Below are 24,718 nucleotides of genomic sequence, written 5' to 3' on the forward strand. Positions count from 1 at the left end.
TAGTGTGAATGTAACAAAAATGCAGGAAATCTCTAAGAAATTTTGCTTTGTATTTAAGACAGGAGTTAAAATTAATGTGTATGTTCAGAGATATTTTATTTAGGATTCTGTAGAAAGCTGGATGTGATTTTCCAAAACTGAAGGAATAATTCATTGATGCTGAAAAAGGAACCAGAGTATCAGATGCTCATTTTCCTGGCCTGTGTTTTTCATAGATTCTTTGAATTAATTAATTATTTGCCATTTCTTAGCATGATTTAGCACCTCTTTTCTTTCTTTTGAAATGGCAAGTTTGTATACGTTATCTGATCATTGTTTACTAACAAAAGTCAATTTCCAGGTAATTTAAGGTAAGATTTCTTAGGGTGGCTCGTGACATTTTAAAAAAAACATTTATTTGGGTATGGTGAATCCTTTTGGAGAATCCTAGCCTTATTTATTCTTTAGTTTCTGTATTCAGCTAAATTTCAAATATGTGTTCCTAAATTACTAGATTTTTGACACTGGAAAAGTTATTTAAGCTCTCTGATACTCACTTTTCTCATATTGAAATGAGGCTAATCATATCTAACTTGATGAATTATGTTGTGAGGAAGAAATGAAACATGGTACATGGTGCTTAGCATATAAGTACTTGTGCCATTTATTGCCATAGTTGCTGAATACTTAAGTGTGTAATATTTGAGTGTTAAATCGTTGGGCATGTTTGAATGCTGCCACTTGAGAGTAATGAAAAGTAGAAGAAAGAGCATGGACTTACTCAATTTAATAAAGAATATTCCTATTAGTTTTGGGGAAGCTTCTGGTCACAACATCTTTGGTAACTCACTAATATATATCCTTGCTTTATGTGTTTTTTTCTGTTTAAAGATAACTTATTTAATATATATTAAATATGAACATTTATATTTATATTTAGTGTACAGTAAATGTAAATATTGACAGGCCAAAACTTACCCAAATTATTAATTCAGAAATCAGTGCTATTCTTTAGTTATTCTGCAAAATACTGTACTCCCAAAAGATTTCCAATGCTGTTTTATGCATTGTTGATTAATACTTCTAGGTATGAAAGAAGTCTCTATTTCAAAGTCAAAGAGCTTTAACATTGTATATGGTTGAGAAAAATATAATTGTCAATAAACTATCTGGAGATGGGCTTTGAATAAGAAACTCAACTGAGTGCTTATTGATTCAATAACATTGAACCCACCCCAACAGCACTATAACTTGTGCCTAAACAAAGCTTACATATTTTTCCCCATGAGTCACATCACAGCCTTCTTGCCTCAGAAACCCTGAACAGCACTTCAGCACCTATGCTTGGGGGCCATTTTAAATGGTGAAATCCCACCAACAAAACTTGCCGAAAATATGGCACCACGTAGACTGAGAAAAGACGCATGTTGACAGTCTGAGAGCTGAAACACAAAAGCAGTGTCACCTTGTTCAGTCTCCGCTGGGAGCATGTGTGTCAGGCAGCTCAAAACTTTTTCACACTCTGTGCATATCTACAAATAACTCTGAAAGTACCACAAATACTGATTTTTGGGATTACAAACAAATTTTTAGCAAGTAGGCAGATTCACAAATCTAGAATCTGCAAACAATAAAGATTGGCTCTAAATCCTTTAAGAAAGCATTGATCTTGAGTTAATATTTCTACAAATGCAGATGCTCAATTCCAGGAGGACATTATGACAATAAATAGTTCTTAGCTAAAGAATACTTGTGCCCTAGTAGCATGTTAGTGAATAAGCTTCGTGCTTCATTGTAAAAATTAATTAAAATAATAGTGACTTGCAGATGGAAACTTCATAATGAAAGCGATAACTATATTAAAACCTTTGCAGTAGAGCCTTTCTTCTATCTGTATCACTGTTTCCATGGAAAAATTTATTCCAAATTCCAGTTGGAATGTCGTTTGCTTCCCAGATCTTTAATCTAAATGATGAACTATCCATCACGTGCACCTACAGTGTAGGACTTTCATTTTCCCCTCTAGTCTGGTTCTGGGGCTGGACATTGAACTGTTGGAGTTGATACAAAGGAAAGATCAGGGTTACAACCCCTGGGGGCTTCTGCTGGGAAGATGGAGAGATAGGCTGTCTTCAGATGACTTCGTGAATAATGCTGTGATTTTTTTTCGTCGTTTAAACTTGCTTTTTTACTTTTCTTTTTTTTTTTTTTCAAACTTTAAGTTCTGGGTTATATGTGCAGGATGTGCAGGTTTGTTACCTAGGTAAATGTGTGCCATGGTGGTTTGCTACACAGATGAACCCATCACCTAGGTATTAAGCTCAGCAACCACTAGCTATTCTTCCTGTTACTCTTTCTCCCCACCCCACAACAAGCCCTAGTGTGTGTTGCCCCCTACCCCTGTGTTCAGCTCCCACTTATAAGTGAGAGCATGAGTTATTTGGTTTTCTGTTTCTGTATTAGTTTGCTCAGGATAATGGCTTCTAGCTCCATCCATGTCTTTGCAAAGGACATGATCTTGTTTTCTTTTTTATGGCTGCATAGTATTCCATGGTATACATGTACCACATTTTCTTTATCCAGTCTATCATTGATGGACATTTGGGTTGATTCCATGTCTTTGCTATTGTGAATAGTGCTGCAATGAGCATACATGTGTGTGTGTCTTTATAATAGAATGATTTATATTCCTTTGGGTGTATACCCAGTAATGGGATTGCTGGGTCAAATGGTATTTCCACATCTAGATCTTTGAGGAATTGCCACACTGCCTTCCACAATAGTTGAGCTAATTTACACTCTCACCAACAGTGTAAAAGTGTTTCTTTTTCTCCACAACCTTGCCAGCATCTGTTGTTTCTAGACTTTTTAATATCTCATTGTGGTTTGGATTTACATTTCTATAATGATCAGTGATGTTGAGCTTTTTTTTCATATGTTTGTTGACTGCATGTATGTCTTTTGAGAAGTGTTTCTTCATGTACTTTATTCACTTTTAATGTTTTTTGTTCTTGTAAATTTGTTTAAACTCCTCATAGACTCTGGATATTAGACCTTTGTCAGATGGATAGATTGCAAAATTTTCTCCCATTCCTTAGGTTGTCTTTTGACTCTGATGATAGTTTCTTTTGCTGTGCAGAGGCTCTTTAGTCTCGTTGGATCCCATTTGTCATTTTTTGCTTTCATTGCAACTGATTTTTAACATTTTTGTCATGAAGTCTTTGCCCGTGTCCATGTCCTCAATGATATTGCCTAGATTTTCTTCTAGGGCTTTTATAGTTTTGGGGTTTACATTTAAGTCTTTAATCCATCTTGATTTAATTTTTGTATAAGGTGTAAGGAAGGGGTCCAGTTTCAGTTTTCTGCATATGGCTAGCCAGTTCACCCAGCACCATTTATTAAATAGGGAATCCTTTCCCCATTGCTTGTTTTTGTCACGTTTGTTGAAGATCAATTGGTTGTAGGTGTGTGGTCTCATTTCTGAGTTCTCTATTCTGTTCTAATTGGTCTATGTGTCTGTATTTGTATCAGTACCATACTGTTTTGGTTACTGTAGCCTTGTAGTATAGTTTGAAGTTGGGTAGCATGGTACCTCCAACTTTGTTCTTTTTTGCTTAGGATTTTCTTGGCTATTTGGGCTGTTTTTTGGTTCTTTATGAATTTTTAAATAGTTTATTCTAGTTTTGTGAAGAATGTCAATGGTAGTTTAATGGGAATAGCACTAAATCTATAAATTACTTTGGGCAGTATGGCCATTTTCATGCTATTGATTCTTCCTATTCATGAACATGGAACGTTTTTCCATTTGTTTGTGTCCTCTTTGATTTTCTTTAACAATGGCTTGTCATTCCTCTTTCCTTCACTTCTCTTGTTAGCTGTATTCCTGGGTATTTTATTCTCTTTGTAACAATTGTGAATGGGAATTCGTTCATGATTTGGCTCTCTGCTTGCCTGTTGTTGGTATATAGGAATGCTGTTAATTTTTGCACATAAATTTTGTATTCTGAGACTTAGCTGAAGTTGCTTATCAGCTTAGGAAGCTTTTGGGCTGAGATGATGGGGTTTTGATCCCCAAGATATTGGACCATGTCATCTGCAAACAAAGACAATTTGACTTCCTCTCTTCCTATTTGAATATCCTTTACTTCTTTCTCTTGCCTGATTGCCCTGGCCTGAACTTCCAATACTATGTTGAATTAATGATTCAACATATGATTAAAAGTTCAAAGTGAAACAATGATAATTCAGATAGGAAAATATGTGGCAGTATGCCAAAGCCTAAAAAGGAATATAGAACTTCTATGAAATATCTAACATAGTCAGATTTATAGAGACAGAGAATAAAATGGAAGTGGTGAGAGAGAGTATCCTTGTCTTACACTCATTTTTAACGGGAATGCCTCCATCTTTTGTCCATTCACTATGATATTGGCTGTGGGTTTGTCATAGATGGCTGTTGCTATTTTGAGGTATGTTCCTTCAGTACCTAGTTTATTGAGAGTTTTTAACATGAAGGATGTTGAATTTTATCGAAGGCCTTTTCTGTGTTTATTGAGATAGTCATGGTTTTTGTCTTCAGTTCTGTTTATGTGATGAATCACATTATTGATTTGCCTGTGTTGAACCAACCTTGCATCCTGGGGTAAAGCTAACTTGATTGTGGTGGATACATTTTTGAAGTGCTGCTGGATTTGGTTTGCCAGTATTTTATTGAGGATTTTTACATGGATGAACATCAGGGATATTGACCTGAAGTTTTCTTTTTATATTGAATCTCTGCCAGGTTTTGGTATCAGAATGATGCTGAATGTCATGATTTTTAGCAAAGCAAGGGATGATTGTCAGTACAGGCCAAAACCTGATGGAAGCCATGTTCTCGTAGACGTAAAATTGGGGGCATGATGGTCCATTGATCTGATCCATTAAGGCATTTCTTACCCTCCTTAAAGTTTCAGTTTGAAAGGTATTATTAGTGGTATTAAAACAAAAATGCAAATACCCGTCTTCTTTGTGTGATGAGCCATACATGGTGGGAAGCCTGATTGACAAGATAAATATTCTGCACGTTTATATTTCTAAGAAATTGTATTTATGTTCAGTGTTTTCTCATAAGATTCCTGTGTCCTGTAATATTTTAACAGATGTACATGTGTTGTATGTTTGTTTGTATTCATTTCATGATTAAAAGTTCAAAGTGAACCAGTGATAATTCAGATAGGAAAATATGTGGCAGTATGCTAAAGTCTAAAAAGGAATACAGAACTTCTGCGAGATATCTAATGTAGTCAGATTTATAGAAACAGAGATTCAAATGGAAGTTGTCGGGGGCTGCAGACAGGCAAAACAGGCAGTTGGTTGTTGAAGGACTGTAAAGTTTCAGTTACACAGAATGAGTAAGTTCTAGAGATCTGCTGTCCAACATGGTGCCTGTAGTTAATAATACTGTATCATGTCATTAAAAATGTGCTAAAAGGATAGATCTTAAGTATTCTTCCACAATTGAAAAAAAAAAATAATGTTCCATAGGATTCTTTTAAATGACGGGTTTCTTGGTGACAGGGGGCTTTAATGAGATCTGTACGCTTTCTTGCTTGATTTTCCAAGTTTAAGATCTTTTAATGACTAATGAGATACTTTAAATAGACTTTAATCCAGCTTTAAAAATGTAATAATGCAGTATATTAATGTTTGGCCATTTATGATATCTTAATTTTATCCCAAGAAAGAACAAAACATGTTCTATTTTCAGTAAATAGGGTGCCTTGCAGAAGAGGAAACAAGCCAGAACTTTTCTGTCTTCTTTCCTTAAATGTGCTCTAGATTGGGCAGCATATAAAATTCTCCTCTGAAATTTAGAGTCCACACCAGCCTATTAAAGTCTCAGAGAAGTCCAGCTGTAAAGGAACTTTTTAAACTTTATTTACTGGCTTTCTTACATTTCTTTAACTTTAGAAGACTTTTATTCCCAGGAACTTTAATATCTGACAGGCCCTCATAACTGAGGAGCACAGTTATGGAATCAGCTTGTCATTGCCAAGGTGACCCCTTCTTTCTTCATACAAAGGGTAATGAAACCTATACTGCTTCGTAGACAGAGCACTAAAGCAACATGCTATGAGATTAATGTTCAGCCAGGCTTTTCTTGTTTTTAGGATGACAAAAAGGATGTGTGTACCTTCTCTGGAGAAAGTAATTAGGTTTATTCTCCTTCCTCTTGCGTGAGAGGTCACCTGACTCATCTACCTAGGTGACCAGCTGGCCTAGAACTGTCTTAGGTCTTTTAAGAGAATGTGCAAGGGACTAAGCCACTGTTTGTAGTAACTACTATTTTACAAGAAAAGTTTATTAGTGTTTTAAAAATAAGCTTTTAAATAAGCTATTAATTCTGAAATACCAGTGCCGCTGTAAACCTAAAAACATATCCAAATGTTCTCTTAACTAAATCAATGTTTATTACATCTCATGAATTTTGACATCCGTTTGTTAAAACAACAAATACGTACGTGGGAAAACCACAAAACAATGGACAAACAAAAAAATCATATATTGTTTGGAGAATTTACATAGGAAGAGTTGAGGTTTTTTTAAAGCCCACAGGGAAAAGAATTGTGATCATTTTTAGCAGGCTAATAACATTCTTATCAATATAAGAAATAAAGAATATTTGATTTGACTATATAATAAAATAAAAATTTCTGCTTGGCATATAATGCAGCCAAATACAAAATCAAACACTGGGTAAACACAGCAAGTAGAACAAAAGTTACCTTTTTTGAATAACTCTCATAATTTAAGAAAACTAGCAAACCCGTTAAATGAGAAAAGGATCAGAAGTTTATACATCAGGAAATTTTTGGTCATCAAATGAATTATTTCATTCAACTAAGATTTTTTTGCCCACCTGTTCTCATGCTGTGCCTGGTGTTGGCATTTCAACAGGGCAGACACTCTCCATCCTGTGGGGAGAGGGAGGCAAGGGACACATTAAAAACAGTTGTCAAGACATCTAACTAACTTAGTTTGCATTCCTGTGAGAGAATGAGAAGAGAGAGTGAACTAATAAAGGAAAAACTTTATTAGGCAGGCAAGTAGCAGCTTTGTTTTTGTTTTTGTTTTTGTTTTTGTTTTATCAGGAATGTGAACTGAGTAAAATACCTTGACAATTGTTCTTAAAAATTGTTAATACTCAATATTGGCAAAGCATTGCACATTGGTTCAATTTTATTGATAATTTCTACAATGACAAACATTTTCTTTATTTTAACTCCAGATATTATCCTAATGAAATAATTCAAAATAAAAAACAGGACAGAAAAACAGTTCATATATTGAATAGGGCTTGGTAAGTAAATAAGAATTTTTAACCTAATGGAGCATGAGATCATAATTAAAATTAGTATATAAATAGTGGTAACATGAAAGAGTGTCATGATAGGTGACTATAGTTGCATTTGTGTTGCTTAATTCATTTCTGTAAAGTAAGTAGGCCTGTGTACTGTAGTAAGATTATGATATATTAAAATTTGTTTCGTGTAATACTAGAAGAAATGTTGATTCATTTTATTAAAAGTGATTTTTTTGTCCTTTTTTTTTTAGCTAACTACACAGACTCAGCCTTGTCCACTCCGTGTTCCTGCAGCTAGAGACATGACCTAACACCCTGATGACCACTCTCAGGGCCCTTAGGTGACTGGTTGGTGCACCATGGAACTTAAAGTATGGGTGGATGGAGTTCAGAGGATTGTTTGTGGAGTCACTGAAGTCACAACTTGCCAGGAGGTTGTCATAGCCTTAGCTCAGGCAATAGGTAGGTGAACTCTGGGTATCTGAGGAAAGTACATTATGCTTCCTTTCGTTGTATGTGTTTGTTTTAAATACAGGTTTCTAATGGATTTTGTTCATTTGATTCCATAATAAGTATCACAGGCACACTTGTACTTATTATAGTTTGTCTGTGTTTAGGTAAATCTGTGATGATGCTTGTTCTCTGACACCCCCAGATTTTACTAACTCTGAGTTAGCATCTGCACCGCCTTCTCCTCTCCTGTTGTTCAGCCTACACAATGACTTCCGAAACTAATGATGTTTTCTTGAGCCAAAATCTAGATTCTTAGTTCCCAGAATCCCTCATTAGGAAAAATCCCACCAATTGTTTATTTCTCTATACTTTTGGAAAATACAACAAATGAAGTAACATCATTCTTCACTCGAAGGATAACGTATACTTTCAAAATCTTATTATTGGCTGGGCATGGTGCCTCACACCTATAATCCCAGCACTTTGGGAGGCCGAGGCGGGTAGATCACTTGAGGTCAGGAGTTTGAGACCAGCCTGGCAATCCCATCTTTAATAAAACTACAAAAATTAGCTGGGCATGGTGGTGCACACCTGCAATCCCAGCTACTATGGAGGCTGAGGAAAGAGAATTGCTTGAACCCAGGAGACGGAGATTGCAGTGAGCCAAGATCATGCCACTGCACTCCAGCTTGGGTGACAGAGCGAAACTCAGTCTAAATAAATAAATAAAATCTTATTATACAGTGAAGATGAAGCACAGCTCTTGGCTTCATCTTATTCTCCTACCGTGTTGTACCTTTTCTTCTTATTTATTTTGAGCTTATCTTCATCATAGTTTATGTATGTTTAGTTGCCTTAAATGATGAGGGCGTAAACACCTCAATCAGTAAAAGCAGTAATGTGGTTCAAAGTTTATGTTTGTGTCTTAAATCTTTCATTTAACAAACATGTATTAAGAGGAAGCTGTTTGGCCAGCACCATGCTAGGTGCTCAGGGTGTCTTTGTCTTTGAGCTCCTTATCAAAAGTTGATTTTATGTCTTGCCAGCTTATATTGGAAACATGTCAATTAGCCCAGCATTGAAATGAGTCATACTGTTGCCAAGGCACTTTCGCATTTGGTAGAGATGATTGTGCCACCTGTGATGTGGCAGATGCACTGTTAGAGGTTGACAGTGCCCTATGCAAGACTTTCTTTTAATATTGACATCTTTTGATTTTTCCTTAAACACTATAGCACACTAATATATTGTAGCAATGCTGAAAATTCTGGGCTTTCACATCCAATGAAACTTTTTTGCATTTGGGAATAATATACACATAGACTTAAGTTTAATTATTGAAGAGGAGAAATTTAAGGCATTTAATCTTTTCATATTTTTTACTAGCTTATTTAGTAATTGTCCCTCCTAAGAGTCTCACATAATTTATTTGAATTAAAATATACAGCTTTTTTTTTCTTAGTGAAGAACAGGTTTATTAATTGTCAAACTTAGCTATCCTTGTTTGTCAAAGGCTTTCTGAGAATTAAGCCATAGACAGTGCCTTAAAAAAAAAAAAAAAAAAAAAAAAAAAGTAGTTTTTACAAAAGTCAAAGTAGTTGAGTAATGCTATAAGCTGCATCTGTCCATAATCACACTTTTTACACAGAATTTCAAGGGAAAATGCCCAGAGGTTCCACGTGTGTGTTTGCCCACTTGGACTACAGAGTATATTTATTTATGAACCAGCCAAAAAGACATTTTAACTAAATCTGTCCTTTCATTTTTACTTTCACAATAACTCAATTCAAGAGCTGTTTTGAAAAGTCAACAAATATAAATGTTTTATGATATTCCTCCAAACTTGGCTAAACAACTCTTTCTGTATCGTAAATACTTTGAATTCAGAATTCATCTAAAGATGACTCCGCTGGCAAGTAGCCAAGAGCTGTGGATCCTGGTTTCTGTGGTGAGAGTTTATTAATTAGAGAAAAATGCCGCTTTGAAAAGTAACCCCAGAACTTTCAAGGCCTAACACAGTAAATGGCTATCTAGATTATTAGTAGAGCATGGACTGATGAATGGAACCACAGGTGGCTGTCAAGAATGTATAGTGAAGCAAGTTGTAGCCTGGTTTCTTAGGTTTAAGTGCATCTCTTTGCCTCATGGGGGCACTACACACACACACACACACTGTATTCTTGATTAGGAGTTGCTGGGTATTTCTGGGTAGTCAAAATTATTTTTAGGAAACTGTAGAAACTATCAAAATGACTTACTATGAAAACATGCACACAAGTTGTCAACCTGTAAATATATATATGACAGCTAATGTTTTCTTTGTGCTACTAATCAATCAAATTGAATTGGAAAAGAGCTAAAAACAAGATAGTTTGATGAAAGATGTTGAATGTATCTAATACTGTAGGAAGAAATCTTTTCTACACTAATCTTTGACCACCTTTACAGATTAGATTTAGCTGAGGGATATAGGATACTTGCTCAAATTATGACAGAATAACTAAAAGTGAAACTTTAGTTGAAACCTCTTCTTGGCATGAAGTGGTTAAACTACCCTGCAAGAGTGCACTGGGAGTTTGTCATTGTACCTTCTGAACTTTCTGAAACATTCCAAATTTAAATGTTCTACTTTGTTTCCCCTGTAAAATAGCTCAGAAATGCATTTTTTTTCAGGGTCTAAACTGCTTCTCAAATCTAAGTGAAATAGAAAGCTTTTGACAGATCATCTATCTCAAATAGTGGAGAAAATGCATTTGCTTTTATAATATATCAAACCAAAAATATGACAAGGATGTATTTCTGCCCTCAGGTAGCTTAGAGCTTAACACAGAAATAAAAGTCTAGCTAACAAAACATGAGAGAGGAAAAAAGGAAAAGAAAGAAATCAAGGAAATTGAGGGAAGGGATTTCTGATCCATAATACTTTGATACCTGGTGTCATTGAGAAGACAAGGGAAGGAATATATATTTTATATCATCACACTCAACTCTTAGTTTCACATTTAAAATATCAATTTTAGAAATTTAAGAATAGATTTTCTATGTTTACAAAGTGGTATTATTTATTGTAGATTATCTTGAAATTTAGAAAACAGAAGGTAAGATAATCACTCATGATTCTACTTCCTAGCAATAAACAATGTTTTTTGTGTACCCATAGATGAGCTTTTAAAAAATTATACTCTTCATATGGTCTTTGTAGTTTTGAGACTCATTGTCTCATATTTCATTTATTGTATTGTGAATTAATTTTCCACATATTAATTTACAATTTTAATATTTATAACAATAGTCTAATTATTTTTTGTTTTAATGAGCTTCTGTATTTTCCACATCTGTAAAATATTATTTTAATGAACGTGAATACATGTTAATTCATTGCAATGCATCAGTCAAGATGGGTTAGATTGTGCTGCATCAGCGAACAGTTTTCAGAATCTTCTGGTTTGTAGTGATAAGTGTTTTCTATTATTTTGGTTTGTATTTTTTTAAAGTAACCAGCACAATGCCCAGTAAATCATAGGTACTCTGTTACTGTTTTTATTATGGTTAGTAGGAGCGAGCTTATATAATTCTAAGTAGACAGTAATTTGACATGATATCCTTATCAACACACTGGGAAAATATACTGTGGATGATGTAACTATGGGTTGAATGCACAACTGGCTGACAGGTATATTCAGAGGTAATTTTTTATTGTATCACTGTCATTCTGAGAAATACTATAGGGTAAGAGTCATTTTAGTAGTTTCACTCAGAACTTAAATAATGTAATAAAAAATAAATGTCATCAGAAAATTACTTTAAATTCTTTAAGTTCTTTATTTCTTCACTGATAAGATGAAGATGTAATATCTATACTGCTTAACTCACAGAACTAAGTAAGATTATATACATAAAAGCATCAAAAGCATTTTACAGGCTATAAGATAATAAAGTATAAGTTCTGTTACAGAGATCAACACTTACTGTAAGAATTCTAAGTCATTATGGAAAAAGTTAGTTGTATTTACTAGAGTTTGCATAAGCATCCTGGACTGTATAATATATTTTACAAAATTTTCATGAAAATGTTTACAGCCCAAGAAGCAAAGCATCTACTATCGGAAAAATTCGGTGCTATTGGATAGCTTATCCTACATGGATAAAGAATAAGTCAGGTGTTACGGGCATCATTTCTCATATGTCCAGAAACTTGAAAATATATGCCACTTCTTTGTCATGTTCTTTTGAATAATGTCCAGTATGCATCTTTGGCGTGAGGAGGATTTGATACTGATGAGAGCATCAAATGTCAGTTAAAATGAAAACTTAGGAAGAGGATTGGTGATGAAGGTGTTTAGTAGAATCTGTATCTCTACAGCCTGGCACTGTTTCTGACAAATATATGGTATTCAGTATACATTTGTCAACTAAATAATAAGATATAACTCTTAAATCATGATTTTGATTTATGACTGTAAGGAGAAATTTCCTAAAATTATAAAAAATTGTTGGAGTATTAAAAAATGATTGAATTCAGGGCATAAATTTCTGGGTGACTCATGTTCGAGTTTTCGTGTGTATTTTAAAAAATTTTATATTACTTCATAGTTGTATATTCTGCTTTCTTAAATGAAAGTAAGCTGTTATCCTGTTTTCTTTTAATTTATGGCAGTCAGTCATTCAATAAGATTTCAATAATGCATTAAAATCTGTATGTCAGTTTCTTCAGTATAGAAATTTAATGATTCTTGGGGTTAGTCTCAATTGCTTCAATATTTAAAAGTATAATTAATTTTTTTTTTTGTGACGGAGTTTTGTTGTTTGTTGCCCAGGTGGTTGTGCAGTGGTGGGATCTCTGCTTGCTGCAGCTCTGCCTCCTGGGTTCAAGTGATTCTCCCATCTCAGCCTCCCGAGTAGCTGGGATTACAAGCACCTGCCACCATACCTGGCTAATTTTTGTGTTTTTTGTAGAGATGGGGTTTCACCATGTTGGCCAGGCTGGTCTCAAACTTCTGACTTCAGATGATCTGCCCATCTCGGCCTCCCAAAGTGCTAGGAATACAAGCCTGAGCCACCACAGCTGGCCATAATTAATATTTTTTTACCTCACTAAATTGGATCAAAATTATTTGACAATGTCATACAGTCCTACAGTGCCAAATTCCATAGAAGATAGATAGGTAGATAGATAGATAGATAGATATTCCTTTGTATTCATTTTAAGATTATATCAAAATAGCACACAAAGTATAACTAAATATATCCATGTAGTCAAATACACTAAAAGGAGTTTTGCAGGGGGAATCAGAATCTGTGTTAATGAAAGAAAGAAGATCTGTAGAGTGCTGCCAAGCTATAAGGATTAGAAACAGTGATTATGGAATTTAATTCCTATATAAAATATTTTAAACCCAATTTGTATAATAAAATCAAATCTATTAATTCATTTACCTTTTTTTAAAGGCTTTTTTTATATTGCTAAATGGATTTTTTTTGGCCTAATAGTACTAAATGTGCATTATTTAACAAAAAACAAATACTGGCAGTAAAAGCAATTCTAAATAATTTTCTACCAAGACATTCTCAGAGGGCAGCAGCTCCATTAAGCACTGGAAAATCAGATTTATTTTTAATCATGAATACATTTGGGCCTTTAAAATTTTTTGTTTAGTTCATATAATGTGATGATTCAGTTTTTCTTTTAAAGATACTCATTGGCCTGATAGAATTGGAAAGGACTCTGCCGGTTTAGCTAACCCCTCCTATTGCTGAAGGAAGACACAGAGGTTTAGAGAAGAGTAAGATTTCTAAAAGCCGTTGATAGGCAGCAGAGCCAAAAGCACAAAATGCTGTGACCTTGGAAGCAGTTTGTATGCATGGGACAGTTTTAACATTGCAGATGTGTGATATGGTTTTTCTTTGGGGGCAATTAGAGTAATTTTTAACCCCAACATCACTGGAAACATTTTTTATTTCAAGAAGCTAATCTAATGTGCTAAGTTTTTTTTTTGTTTTTTGTTTTCATCCTCCTTATTAGCCTGGGCATTTTTATAAACATAACTAGTATTGCATAGTACTTTTCAATTTCACAAACATTTTATATTTTACATTCTCACTTGACTCTCAGAACAACCTTGTCAGATAAGGAAATGCTACTCTTAACAGATGAGGAAACTGAGGCTAATTTAATTTGTTTAGATCATGTAAGCACAGTAGGTACCAGAGCCACATTTGGACCCAAACCTTTCTACTCCAGAACCCTTGTCCTGTCTACTCTGTCTAGCTTTACACAGTTGGAAGTTGCCACTCTCAAGATGTGCACTACTATGCCTGGCTAATTTTTTCATATTTTATTTGTAGAGACAGGATTTCGCCATGTTTCCCAGGCTGGTCTCGAACTCCTGGGCTCAAGAAATCTGCCCACCTTGCCTCCCAAAACACTGGGATTACAGGCATGAGCACTGCACCCAGCCCACTGGTTTGTTTTTAATAATATTTTGCTTTGAGTTTTTTTTAAGAAGAATCTTTGATACTATCATATTATTATCAAAACTGAACAAGTCTTCTCTTCCAGCCCCTCTTTTTATATGAATGTGTTTTGAAGGGTTTTTTTCATTGAGCTGATTTTTTATTTGCCATGTGTGTCCAGGAAGATGCCAGCTGTGTGAGCAATGGGTTGGCAGAGCACTCAAGTGGAGACGGAGAGGAGGCCTAGGCAGCTCCTGTGGCTGAGTCACAGGTTCTCCACTGGTCCCCATGTCTCCTTGTAGGAGAAGAAATGGGGCCTCCAGCCCTCCCAAGTTCTGATACAGAAAAAATAGCTGAGGGATTTGTACAGTGGAAGTGTATCTGAGTTTTGAAGTTCCACTTACTTCCAGGGCCAGCTCCTCATACTTCACATGGCGATTCTGTTGTCCTTTGTTTCAGCTGGAGAATAAACTTTGTTCAGTCTTGCCCCAAATGAGAAGTTCTAGGCAGTCAGGTATTTGGCAAGGTTTAAAATATAAAGTTGAATTTCTAAGCAAGTTTGAAGAGTATGTGCAATACACATCTTCTGATTTTGTGTTGTTCCATGTCTTGAGGGGCTTGGTATCTTCAAGTGAAGGATTTAAAGGCAACCTGGACTAGACTATAAAACTTGACCCTCTGATGCTAATAAAAAATACACAATCATCAAATGGTGTTCTTACTCCATTTTTTCACTGTCCCAGTATCCCATTTTGAGAATTTATCCTTACCTTTTTTATCTAGGTCGAACTGGAAGGTACACCCTTATAGAGAAATGGAGAGATACTGAAAGACACTTAGCACCTCATGAAAATCCTATCATATCCTTAAACAAATGGGGGCAATATGCTAGTGATGTGCAGCTCATTCTACGACGAACCGGGCCATCTCTCAGTGAGCGACCCACTTCAGACAGTGTGGCTCGAATTCCTGAAAGAACTTTATACAGGCAGAGTCTGCCCCCGTTAGCTAAACTGAGGCCTCAAATTGACAAATCAATCAAAAGGAGAGAGCCTAAAAGGAAATCATTAACATTTACAGGAGGTGCCAAAGGATTAATGGACATTTTTGGAAAAGGTAAAGAAACTGAGTTTAAGCAAAAGGTGCTGAATAACTGCAAAACAACAGCAGATGAGTTGAAGAAGCTGATCCGTCTGCAGACAGAGAAGCTTCAGTCCATTGAGAAACAGCTGGAATCTAATGAAATAGAAATACGATTTTGGGAGCAAAAGTATAATTCCAACCTTGAAGAGGAAATTGTCCGTCTAGAGCAAAAGATCAAAAGAAACGATGTAGAAATTGAGGAGGAAGAATTTTGGGAAAATGAATTACAGATTGAACAGGAAAATGAAAAACAGCTGAAGGATCAACTTCAAGAAATAAGACAGAAAATAACAGAATGTGAAAACAAATTAAAGGACTATTTGGCACAGATCCAGACTATGGAAAGTGGTCTGGAAGCAGAAAAATTGCAACGGGAAGTTCAGGAGGCACAGGTCAATGAGGAAGAGGTTAAAGGAAAGATCGGTAAGGTCAAAGGGGAAATTGACATTCAAGGCCAGCAGAGTCTGAGGTTGGAGAATGGCATTAAAGCTGTGGAAAGATCTCTTGGACAAGCCACCAGACGCTTACAGGTAAGGACACTTGGCCCATTTAAAAGAATATCTTCTTGGAATCTCCTTTTCGTAATTGTCCATTTTTCCTTATATTCAAAGAATTAGAAACCCAGCCTTGTTTAAAAGTTTTGTTGAATTCTTGTGACTTGTATCTGAGTGAGCTTAGATGTAAGATCAGAATAAAAATGAGAGCAATAGCCACACGGATCCTTCTCCATGGATGAGCTTTTTCTTAACTGTGGCTGTTGTAGCATTAGATAATGGGATGTAATGGACACTAATGAAGAGATAGTAAATCTCACTTTCTCCTTTCAGAGATAGGGAAACCAGAGCCAAAAGAGCTGTCCACTGATTGGTTGGCCAGGATAGTTGTGGCTAGCTGACTGCTTACCTATCACTTCTCCATGTTGCCAGCCAATCCCAGCTTCTTTCCTGACACGTAAACTGACCCCAGCCCTTCTCCCCTCTCCACAGTACTCTCCTTTGCTTTCCTGAGAGGGGCACAGAGATTTCTCTGATTTTCCTCCTTTCTAATTCACGTACAAGAAAATTTCTATTTTGCCACGTAACTACTCAACTTACATTTCTTTGCCCATTTTTGAAACCCTGTGATTGTGTTGCAGAAATTGCAAAGATGTATCAATCAGATGAGATGAGAAAGACATATAATTGATTATAATATGGCCGTTTATATTTAAATTATGATTAATAAGGTAATTAAAAATATTAAGTAATTTAAAATTCTGTTTTTAGTCAAACATGGTCACATTTCAAGTGCCCTGTAGCACATCTGGCTGCTCTGCTGGCCATGTAGACACAGAAGATTTCCACCATTAGAGGAAGTTCTGTTGGACTGTGCTGGTTTAGAGCTTACTATTCAAAGTGTAGTCCATGCCAGGCAGCTTCAGTGTACACTTGTAAGAAATTCAGAACCTACATTGAAACAAGATGCCGAAGCAGTACCTGTGTACAGTGAGGTTTGAGAAGAGCTGCTTTAGAACATCAGCAGTTCCACAATCAGAGAAAGCTGAGGTCTTAGGAAGAACTGATGTGATCTCCCTTCTCTGTCACTATCTGTAGTAAGAGATAAAACTACCACCAAAATTTTGAAGATCAAGAATTTCTCATGCCATAGAAGGTTGTCAGCCTCTGATTTGTCAGTATTTTACTGTTGGGATTCATTTTAACCTTTAACAAAGGTACAAGTGGAAGCTGTGTTGCTTTTGATGTCACTTACAGGAAACACCAACTTATCACAGTCATTACTAGTAAATCCCTCTACCCACTGAAAAATGTCTGATAATCAAATATTGATATATCCCCAAGGACCCCCTACACCCAAATAAGTGAAGAAAACAACTGTTCACTTCTAATCTCTTCCCAACCCCTACCAAATCCTTGAGACCCACCCAGCCTGGGTAGAGCCAGGATACTTTTATATACAGTAGAGGAAAGAAAGAAATGAAAACTGTTTAAATAATAGAATGCCCTTCCTTGCTTTTACAGCTTTTCAACTGTCCAAACTTGATCTCCTCCTTTAGGGCTCTGTGGTTCTAAGATCTTTGTCAAGGATTAAAAATCCCATAGTAAGAATCTTGTGGGAATCTTGCTTTCCTCATGATATAAGATAAATCTCAATAATGTATCCAAGAAAATTGAAACAGCTTACAAAAAACCAGAATTCTAAATCCATGGACCAAATTACAATTAACTTTGTAGTCATATGTTAATATGAACTGATTAATATGTAAATTTATGATCACTTTAGCAAGATTGCTGTAACACAGAGATGGGTAAAAAACCTGTGGGGTTTTTTTCGTTTTATGTTCTAACAATGAGTTTATAGGCTGAGAAACTGGTTTTTGTTTTTGTTTTTAATGAAAGTTTATAGAAATATATTTATTTCATAAGGGTGCATAATGGTTTCCCAGAGGAAAGCATCACATTTAAGAGGACAGGCTAAAGAAACTATTGTTTTCCCTTAGCTTATTTCTTGGCCTATACCACAGAGTGAAAGTGACCTCTTTAGCCCATTGTATCAATATAAACCAGATTTGTTAAATGTGCTTTTATGAAAGCAGATATCTCACATTTAACCCCTGTAGCAGATAGATTGTCACTGTCTTGCACTGTCCAATAGTGAATCCTCAAATTTAAAATAATAATAATTTCCATCTAGGACAAAGAACAAGAACTGGAGCAGTTGACTAAGGAGCTGCGGCAAGTCAATCTCCAGCAATTCATCCAGCAGACAGGGACAAAAGTTACTGTTTTGCCAGCGGAGCCCATTGAAATAGAGGCCTCACATGCAGACATTGAAAGGGGTGAGATGTTGCTAAATATGGTTTATTTTCCCTTTATTCTCACTGCTTAATTTTTTTGTTTTTGTTTTGTTTTTTGTTTTTTGAGACAGTGTCTCACTCTGTCGCCCAGGCTGGAATGCCAGTGGTATAACCACAGCTTACTGCAGCCTCAGACTCCTGGGCTCAGGTGATCCTCCTACCTCAGCCTCCTGAGAAGCCAGGGCTACAGGTGCATGCCACCACACTTGGCTGATTTTCTTTTCTTGTATTTTTTGTAGAAATGGGGTTTCACCATGTTGCCCAGACTGGTCTCAAATTCCTGAGCTCAAGCGATCTGCCTCCCTCAGCTTCCCAAAGTCCTGGAATCACGGGCATGAACCAGCATCCCTGGCCATCTGCTTAACTTTGAATAAACTGCTTGTATTCAGTTAAAATATTACCCCAGCATTTATAGATAATTTTTAAGTGGGACACTTAAACATTCTTTTTTTTTTTTTTTTTTTTTTTTTTTTTTCATATTTCCCATTTTGGGAGGAAAACCAGTACATTTAGGTTATTTGTTTACTTAGGTGAGCATGTAATCACCAGATGTCATATCATTAGTTTTAAACTGCTTTATTAAAAATTTTTTTTCTGAAGTATATATGAGTCATAGTCTGTTAATTTGAATTTTTGCTTCCCTCTCTATGTTCCTTATGCCCCTTCTTTCCTTCCATTTCTTTTAAAAGTTATTATTAATTTGTGCTGTTATTTAAAAGACAGTTCCAAATCTGTATATGCATATGGTGTGAACAACCAAGAAAAAGAAGCAAAAATATTCACCTTATGTAGAGATCATTTCACTGTTCAAATCATCAAAAACTAATTTATCAAATAGACTTCAACTTGAGAGGGTTTTAGCCTTTCCTCCCAGCCCAGGGCACACAGAGGGTTGCAGTTATTGCTGTATGTGGTTTTCTCTTTCGGGTTCTTCGGGGCAGGAAGGAGTCTAATTTTTTATATTGCTAAGTACTCCAAGTTGACGAGCTCATCAAGTGGCTTTCTTTGTTTCCTGTTTAGAGGCAACATTCCAGTCTGGGTCCCTGAAGCGACCTGGTTCATCTCGGCAGCTCCCCAGTAATCTCCGCATTCTGCAGAATCCTATCTCATCTGGTTTTAATCCTGAAGGCATATATGTATGACATTACCTGTCTTTAGGGGGGAGACCCAACAGAGGTACCAAGGACAGTAAACTTCCTTTTTGATTTGTGCCAATGATGAACAGAGGATCTATCCCACAAGCCGCTGTATGTTTTTTCTCTTCTAAATTGCATACCATTTGGAGCCATACCCTGTGCACTGATGCTAAAGAACAAAGAAACTGTGTTTTGACACATCAACAGTGTTGATATTTTTGTCCAGCAGCTGTAATGCAAAGCCTTCCTTTTTTGTAGCATTTTGAGAGCTTTAGGAAAGTATTATATAGTGTGTACGTAAATAAACCGTTGACTTAAGTAAGAATGAAGAGAAATTTGTGACTGGCTTAGTTAATTTATTTCATGGAATCAATTGATGTATGAATGTCGATGTTTTAATATTTTTTATTAAGACTTATTCTGTGACAGACTTATGTTACATATTATGTGATTATGACTATGTGCATGTTGCCAGACTCCATCCATGCATTGCTGATTTACACTACACAAGTGTCCTAGGGTGCTCCACCATCGAAACTAACTCCAGAAGAACCCACTTGCATTCATTTTGTGAAACTGTCCTAGCCATTGCTTAATTAGGTGAAATAATTCAGGGGTTTTTAAAATCTGGAATTTAGTCTTTCCATTACAATATTTCTAAATATATGTGTGGCCACATAGCATAACAGAAATTTTTCATGAGGTAAATTGTATGTATAAAACATTTGCAATATTTCAGACACTGTTGAACAAAAATGTAATTGTTAAGTATGTATCCATACAAGCATGGGGTTTCCTGATACATTACGTCTTTTGTTTCTGCCCTGCCTTATCATTTACACTCCTGGATCTTCAGAACTGATTTAGCATGTAAGTTATAGATATCTGAGGGCTGGATTGGTCCACTTCAGGAACATTGCTTTTTAAGTGATGTATTTTAAAATAACCCGCTTCATATGTATGATCTATTGGTGTACACACCATGGGTAAGTTATTCCTCACACATAATTTACTATGTATATTATGGACCATTGTGGTTTCTTCCAGTCACTTAGATGGATAGGAGATTAAACTTAGGTACGTTTTAGCAAGGAAATAAAGTCAAATTCAGTATATGTTTTTATTTTTAGGCTTGACTTTTACCAGACACTAATCTCCATTTGTACATATGTTGTTTTATTTGTAAAACCAAAAATGAATCAACACCTTTTTCATGAGTAGTGACTTAAGATTTACAAGTAATATTTAGACAGATTGATTCAGACACCACTTAGCCATTCTTACATTCCCTCTGTTCAGATTTGGTACAGTATAATTAAGACTTTAATCTGAAATTTAAAGTAGTTTTAATTCTGAAGAAATTACATCCTCTATATTATTTACATGCAACAAAATAAAAGTGGATTGATATGGTGATGCTTGGTAACAATAGAGATATGTCTTATGCATGAAGGCAACTTTGGATGTTTTAACACATTTGACTTATTTTTGGTTTAGTGAATGCTGAGAATGCTGCTCTACTTAGGTTTCTTATGAAAAATTTTAAGAATGACTATGAGACTGTATAGAAGCTTCTAGAGAACTGAAAGTAATAATGCAGAGTTGCCTTTCTAGTGCAGCTTAGCGGCGGACCTCAACTGAAGATACGATTTTCTTTGGGTTCTTGGAGTTATCAAATTTATCTTGCCATTATATTACTTTGCAAATAAGAAGTAAATGATTCTTACCCAAATAACTACAACCTGTACACATTTGTTCACAAGTTATAATAGTTATTTTCTATCTACCTATATTTAAAATTAGGATAATTAAAAATTAAAATGATTTATAGCTTTTGTGACAGTAATGATTTACATATGCTCAATATATGCCTTATTTTTTAAAAAGTCATTCTATATGAAGTAATTTTGTTGTTGTTCAGAGAAATCGAGATCTTATTCACAAAGAAAAACATTTTATAAATTGATCATATTTTATTTAAATCAAAATGTTAAACTGGAGACAGTATTAAACTTTGTAATTAGAAATTGCAGAGATGCCTTGGCATACCATGAAAAACACAGTCAATATCTGACTAATTATGAATTGTTATCAGAATTAACCTAATAACTTTAAAGAAGGACAAGCAGCATCCTAGCAACTTGTAGTAGTCCTGGGTTCCCAGCATAGTATCACAGTTAGCTTCTCTGACAACTTCATTAGAATTTCCAAGCTGCCAAATAATCTTCATAGACATAATTACAAGTTAAAAATAATTTCCTAGATGAGGAAAGTATAGAAATGTGAATATGATGAGTACATTAATAAGCTATACTTTTTAATTCGTTATATTACTTCTGGAAGCACATATCTAAGGAATATTTTCTAAGTCTCAGAGGGAAAAAACTCATTTTCATAGAAACATCTGAAGATATTTTAGTATATTTATGATCATTTTTATCTATTGCAGATACAAATGAGTTAATAAGTGCCATATCTTGGATACATTTTGGAGGGGTAGTGGGCAATGGTATACAAAAATACCAAATACAAAATTTTCCTCTGGAGGAATATTCAGGTTCTAAATACTAAATTAGATTACAATGTTTTGTGTTTTTTTAAAAAAAAATCATAATGCAACTTGTTTTATTGTGATTTTCTACAATTATTAGATACATTTAAAGATCTTTTTATCTTACCAAGAAATAATTTAGAATAGCATTGGTATATTTGACTTTTTGAGTGTCTATCATCTTCAGAGAATGGCCCATAGTGTGTTGCCTATGGACATAGTATCCATAGTCCTTTTGTTGTCCTTCTGAGATATTTGGGTTTGATAACATTTGGTTTTTTGTCTTGATGCACAGGGGCTTTTTATAATATGAGACTTCAACTGGTATTAATAGGAGTTACCCACTGAATTCTCCCAGTCATCGATGAGCAATCATCAATTCCTATAGTCAATTCCTTCAAATTAGTCATAATCAAGAGCTACAGCAAGACTGACAGAGTAAAAACTATATAAATACAGTAAAAAAACAAAACAAAACAAAACAATTTCTGGTGTGAAATGTGAAGTATAGCAATATGTAACAAGAACATGTAAGCACTTGCTTCCACAGCATAAATGTAATTTACACCTGCATTAAAGGATAATTTTCTCTGTGAATAAGAGCAAAATGGTTTTTAGAGAAACAAACTGTTCATTTGAAGCCATTTCTGTGAACATCTTCCAAGATAGAACTGTAATTGATTGAGGAAATAACACAGAAAAGACAAAAACTTTTGATTTCAGGCATGCCAAGTGTGTGGGCAGATGGACAGTTCCCGTTGTGCATTGCCTTTTATAAATTGAGCCTTAATTTATATGTAAATAACAATGCTGTGTTCACATCCCTCTTCTATGTAAAGTTGTCTTTATTGTTTCATATTGTATTAAAATTAGCTCATAAGTATTACTTTTATATTATGTTCATTTTTTTAAGTTGCATGTTTATACTATTTGCTACAGTATTTTGAAGTTTGGGGTGAAGGCCATCAGCTGTATCAAAAAGACAAAACAATCACTATTTATTCAGTATTGCTGCTTTACATCTCCAGAATAAGCTTTCGATGCCAGGACAGTGACTGCCTGAAAGCTGCAGGAGCTCTTTTCAATGCATTTTATATATTTTTAGAAACCAAATAAATGTAGAAAACTATTTAGTATACTAATTATATTAAACCAGCAAAAATATAAAGGCAATAAAGTATATACATATATATGGGGGGAGGGGGAAGATTAAAAATAGATTTACAGCCAGACATGGTGATAGCCCTAAATGTATTTCTCAACATGTTTTTCTTTATTGACCCTAGGAGGATTTGAGTTGCTGCAGCTTTAAACAGAAAATTGCCATGTTCACTAATTGTGAGCACATAAATATGCTTTTAGTACTGCTTTGCTTATGTACAAATAAATCTGTAATATATATTATATGTAATTATTCTTTTCTTTGACTTTCATTTTAAATGTGTATTTTCTGATTATTATGAGCTGTAAAACAAAGAATCAATATTGGTTATTCTCCCAGATAATAAATTTTCAGGCTTCATTGGGGCATTACAGTTGTCAGTTTGTTTTTTACATCCTTTATATTTTTAAATACAATTTTATTTCCTTTAAAAGATGTCAGAGAGAATAGGGGCACATATCACTACACAAAATTACATTTTTCATGTGTACTTAAAGAATCATCTATTGCTTAAAAGGTAGCTTCATCAAAGTAAAACAATTAAGAAACTATGCCTTTTATTTCAAAAGTGAAAGAAAAACATCTTAATGAATCTCTGTATTCCCAGATCTCCCTAAAACCATAAGTGAGAGGAAGAAAACTAACCTTTTAGTCCCTACTGTGTGCCAAGTGCAATATGGGGTACTTATCACACTTTAAACATTCATAGCCATCCAAGGAACTGCTCCCAAATCACGCAACTCCTAAGTAGCTGACACAGCATTTGCACTTAGATCTTTCAGACCTCAGGACACTTTTCTGTATTCCATGGTACTGTATTCCATGGTGGAGATGCATGAGCTTTACAGTGCCAGTTTCTGCATTTTAACCACTTTTTAATGTGGAAGTATATAAATTGTCATATTTATAGGAATATTTTTATAAGAAGTTAAACCTTTACTTAGAAATTATACATGGAGGCCAGGCATGGTGGTTCACGCCTGTAATCCCAGCACTTTGAGAGGCCCAGGCAGACAGATCATCTGAGATCAGGAGTTCAAGACCAGCCTGGCTAACATGGTGAAACACAGTCTCTACTAAAAGTACAAAAATTAGCTGGGCATGGTGGTGCACCTGTTATCCTAGCTACTCAGAAGGCTGGGGTAAGAGAATCGCTTGAACCCGGAGGCGGAGGTGGCAGTGAGCTGAGATCGTGCCACTGCACTCCAGCCTGGGCGACGAGAGACTCTCTCTCAAAAAAAGAAAAAAAAATTATGCATGGGAATAGTATTACGTTATAAAAGCAAAGATAAAATGATAAAGTCATTCAAAATACCAATTATATGTCCCAGTTTGGGGGACTTTTAAAATTTTAATTATTTATCCTGTCCTCCTCTAAAATCATGTTTTGTTAATGGCAGCACAAGAAATAGGAACTACTGTTAAGTCTTCACTCACCGCCCACTCCACATATGTGTGCTATGTCCATTAGGAAAGACCAGTGGCGTCCTATAAAATGGGCATAAATATGCCGGGCGCATTTATGCTTTCCACAGACATTTAGTGAGCTCCTATTTTTGTCCGGACACTGGACTGAGATGTGTATATTTGTTTTCTACCTCAAGGTGGTTTACAGTCTTTCTTTCTTTTTTTTTTTTTTTTT

General features: G+C 35.2%; 1 protein-coding gene across 3 annotated transcripts in view; it reads left to right on the forward strand.

Moving 5' to 3' along the window:
• The window catches only part of RASSF8 (Ras association domain family member 8), a 109,205-nt gene extending 85,761 nt beyond the window's left edge, over positions 1-23,444 (forward strand). For all 3 annotated transcript variants that reach the window (XM_017507032.2, XM_017507034.2, XM_017507033.2), the window contains 4 exons: positions 7,576-7,786; positions 15,014-15,903; positions 18,065-18,209; positions 19,248-23,444. In XM_017507032.2, the coding sequence (XP_017362521.1) occupies positions 7,684-7,786; positions 15,014-15,903; positions 18,065-18,209; positions 19,248-19,369 (1,260 nt within the window). In that variant the 5' untranslated portion in view covers positions 7,576-7,683 and the 3' untranslated portion in view covers positions 19,370-23,444. The remainder of the gene's footprint in view (positions 1-7,575; positions 7,787-15,013; positions 15,904-18,064; positions 18,210-19,247) is intronic.
• The last annotated feature ends 1,274 nt before the right edge of the window (positions 23,445-24,718 follow it).

The sequence above is a fragment of the Cebus imitator genome, unplaced genomic scaffold, assembly GCF_001604975.1.
Source record: "Cebus imitator isolate Cc_AM_T3 unplaced genomic scaffold, Cebus_imitator-1.0 Scaffold367, whole genome shotgun sequence".
NCBI classification, from domain to species: Eukaryota; Metazoa; Chordata; class Mammalia; order Primates; family Cebidae; genus Cebus; species Cebus imitator.